The sequence below is a fragment of the Apis dorsata genome, unplaced genomic scaffold (assembly GCF_000469605.1).
Source record: "Apis dorsata unplaced genomic scaffold, Apis dorsata 1.3 scaffold_52, whole genome shotgun sequence".
Taxonomy (NCBI): Eukaryota; Metazoa; Arthropoda; class Insecta; order Hymenoptera; family Apidae; genus Apis; species Apis dorsata.
In genome coordinates this window covers 2,130,111-2,133,732 of record NW_006263353.1, presented here as the reverse complement: position 1 = coordinate 2,133,732, position 3,622 = coordinate 2,130,111, and the positions used below count along the sequence as shown (strand labels likewise).

Here is a 3,622-nt window from a genome sequence, read left to right as displayed (position 1 = left end):
TTTAGAAACCTTGAAATCTAGAGATTTGAAAATTTTCCATTTTTGAAACTCCATTGAGATTTCGTTTAAATTTTAAAAAAATTTCTCGCTCTCTGAGTATAAAATGAGAATAAAATGATAAAGAATGTAAAAAGAAAAAATTAATTTTCTCGGTTTCGAGCAGTTTCTCAATTTTCCATGGGTTGCGTTTCCATCGTCCGCGACCCGCGTTTCCGGTTACAGCATCGATATTCCTGCACCTGTGCCCCCGATTGCGGAATTACGATCGACCATAATGCAATTTTGGCGGGGAACACGCGAAATTGCTTCCCTCGCACGCGCTGGTCCTTTCCACGCGCAAAAGGGACTCTGGCTCGCCCTCACCTCGTTTTGTACTTTAATTACGCCCGATAATGGCCGACAGACAGGATTTCCGTTTTATCGCGAGAGTCGATTTGAAACGCTTTGAAACGTTTCGTAACGATTTGTATCGTTTTATTCGAGAAAACGAGAGTGAGAGATTATTTATTAAAAAAAAAAAATAAATAAATAAAAATTTCATTTTCATTTACACGTATTACGATATATTTTTTTGGAGAACGGATTTAGAGAGAAAAGAATATTTTCTTTCATTTTATACACTTTATGTATCTTTGTTAATTATAAACGTATTGCTAAATACGCAATAAATATTATAATACTTTTCGTTTAATTATGATATAATTAAAAACCTCGTAGTTCCTTCGATTCTTTATATATTTTTCATTTTTATACTCACTCACGGTTTGTCACTTTTATATAACGTTATCTTATTGACAGTTGAAAAAAATTTTCACATTATTCATTGACTAGATTCACTTAGATGACAGATTTAAAGGCGAAGAATTGCCTATCAACAATTGTTTCTTACAATTCTTAATAAGTACAAACGTGCGTGCAATTAAAAAAAGAAAAAAAAATCTCTAATCGATCAGTTTCGAAAGACAAGACGCGAGAAAAATTTGAAAAAATTTAAAATCCTCCTCGAGGAAAGTAGATGTAATAATAAATCACGTTCGATGAGTCTCTTCTCGAAACGTTCAAAATCGAGTGATCCTGCTCGTCTCCTCGTTCCCCTCCTCCTCCTCGCGGATCGTCGCCTCGACTTGGGCCAACCTGGGGCTGTTCGATCTGCTTGGATACGGAGATTCGTTGTTCGATCTGCGGCACGTCGACACGTTGCTCTCCACGTAAACGTCCGTCTCGATGCACTCCTTCTCCCCTTTGCCCCTCCTCTTCCGGTTGCTCTTCGGCCGCGCGTAAGTCGCGCTTTCGTCGATTCTTGACTGGAAAGTGCGATTCCCTTTACTCTTAAATGAATTTGTGAATAAATGAATTTGTGAAAGTAAGAAAGAAAAAAAAATTGGCCATCTTATTGGACCATCTTTTTGAAAAATCACTCCCTCCTCTATCATCGTACAATTTACGAGTGATTTGAAAAATTATTTGTTAAAATAACTACAATTTCTCTACAATAATAAAATATTTTAAATTATTAATTAATTCGATAGGCTAGATAAAAAATATTGTTAAAAAAAAAATTGGGCATCTTATTGGACCATCTTTTTGAAAAATCACCCCCTCCTCTATCATCGATAATTTACGAGTGATTTGAAAAATTATTCGTTAAAATAACTACAATCTCTCTACAATAATAAAGTATTTTAAATTATTAATTAATTCGATAGGCTAGATAAAAAATATTGTTAAAAAAAAGAATTGGCCATCTTATTGGACTTTTTGAAAAATCATTCCCTCCTCTATCATTGTATAATTTATACGAGTGATTTGAAAAATTATTCGTTAAAATAACTACAATTTCTCTACAATAATAAAGTATTTTAAATTATTAACTAATTTGATAGGCTAGATAAAAAATATTGTTAAAAAAAAAAAATCTCACGTCCGCATCCTCGATGCAGACTTGCGGTATCGAGTAAGAGTTATTCACTTCCCGCATCTCCGAATGGTATCCGTAATTATTGTATCCGGGAATTCTTCTGCTCGCTGTTCCTAGATACTTTTGGCCTGGACTCGAGCTTCCGTAATAGTTTGGATACATGGTGGGTGTCACGTGCAAATTGGTCGTACTTCCCCCGCCCGAGTGCACGTAATCGTAAAACGGGCGACTCTGCTCGAACAAAGTTTTCTTTTCATCCTTCGTACGATAAAGGAAACGATAACGTATTTTTCTTTTTTATCAGAAATTGAAATTAGAAATTATTTTTAATCCTCCAATACTGCGTTCACCAGCAGAAAAATTATAATAATTATTAAAAATATTAAAAATAATAAAAATCATTCTAAAGATTCACTGAAGTTATAACTGAAATATTTTCGAAATATTACAATTATTATCTTATATTACATGAATGAATAAGGTAACAAAATTTTTATATTTATAATAGAAAGTAGTAAGGGTGAAGGATATCTTTCCTTGTTTCCATTCAGTTGGAACGAGATAGAGAGAGAGAGAAAAGCGATACCGACCTGCCTGCCAATTGTGTCGATCCTCGAGTCGGGCACGAGATCCGTCGACCCGAATCTCTGCCCGAACTTCTTCCCCCTTGCAAGATGCGTTACCATGTAATACGTCCTCGGTATCAGTATCCCTATAATGATGAGATAAGCGGTGGATATGATGCCGAGGGACACCACCGTGTCGCGATATTCCGGCTCCACGAGAATGAAGCAGGTGAGCCATACGGCCCAGGCGATTAATAGGCCGATAGATGTGCCGAAGAAACACTTGCCCTCCCGATAATTGCGCGGCAGTTGGAAGATGAAGAAGCACACGACGAACAGTGTGATCAGTAGGAATATATCGTATCCTGGAAATATAAATATAAATATAATCCTGTCTTATCTTGCAGAAGTTGTATCGAATATTTTTATTTTCTTGCTTCTCATTGGATGAAGAAACAAAAATGAAGCGATATGGAATATATATAGAATGGAAGAATGTTTGGAAGAAATCTTGATGGTTAAAATTTACCCAGAAGAGCGATGAATATGAGGCTTCTCATAATTACGGCCGAGTCGTGGTTGCTGAGGGCGAAGAACATGACGGATATGGCGACCTGGACGAAGAACATGAAGAACACCATCAGCCCTTGAAGGTGGCCGTTTATGTGGGCGGTGAACACGCCTCCCTTGGAGAACACGAGGAAGAAGGCCCTCGTCAACATGAGGGAGAAGTCCAATCCGAAGGCGAGGGTCGTCGCGAGTATCTTCCTCGAGTTCAACCGCTCGCCCCCTAAATAGTCATCGTTGATGCAGAACGGAAGCACGGTCTGGAGAGTGAACACGTTGGCGAGTATCAGGACGATCGTCAACACTGGATTCCCGTCGAGGACGTCCTCGACCATGAAACGGTAGATGATGAAGACGGCGATCGCGCCGCAGGCGAACGTCCCGCACACGACCACCGTGAGGAAGATTGGCACCCAGTTGCCCGCCTTTAACAGACCCCTGTCGAGCGTGTCTGGGATAAAGAGAGAGGGAGCTGCGTTAGCATCGAGACGCCATTTTGAAAAGGATGATGCCAATTGGAACTTTTTTCGAGATTATGCTTATTTTGAAGATGTTTAGAATTATTATAAAT

The 3,622-nt window shown here is 38.3% G+C and overlaps 1 protein-coding gene across 1 annotated transcript in view; it reads right to left on the bottom strand.

Moving 5' to 3' along the window:
• Positions 1 to 1,058: 1,058 nt before the first annotated feature.
• LOC102679274 (protein bride of sevenless) overlaps positions 1,059 to 3,622 on the bottom strand; it is an 8,019-nt gene continuing 5,455 nt past the window's right edge. Inside the window, exons 5-8 of the mRNA XM_031515058.1 lie at positions 3,014 to 3,502; positions 2,509 to 2,849; positions 1,922 to 2,149; positions 1,059 to 1,304 (exon numbers count right to left, since the gene is read on the bottom strand). Coding sequence (XP_031370918.1) covers positions 1,059 to 1,304; positions 1,922 to 2,149; positions 2,509 to 2,849; positions 3,014 to 3,502 — 1,304 coding nt within the window. The remainder of the gene's footprint in view (positions 1,305 to 1,921; positions 2,150 to 2,508; positions 2,850 to 3,013; positions 3,503 to 3,622) is intronic.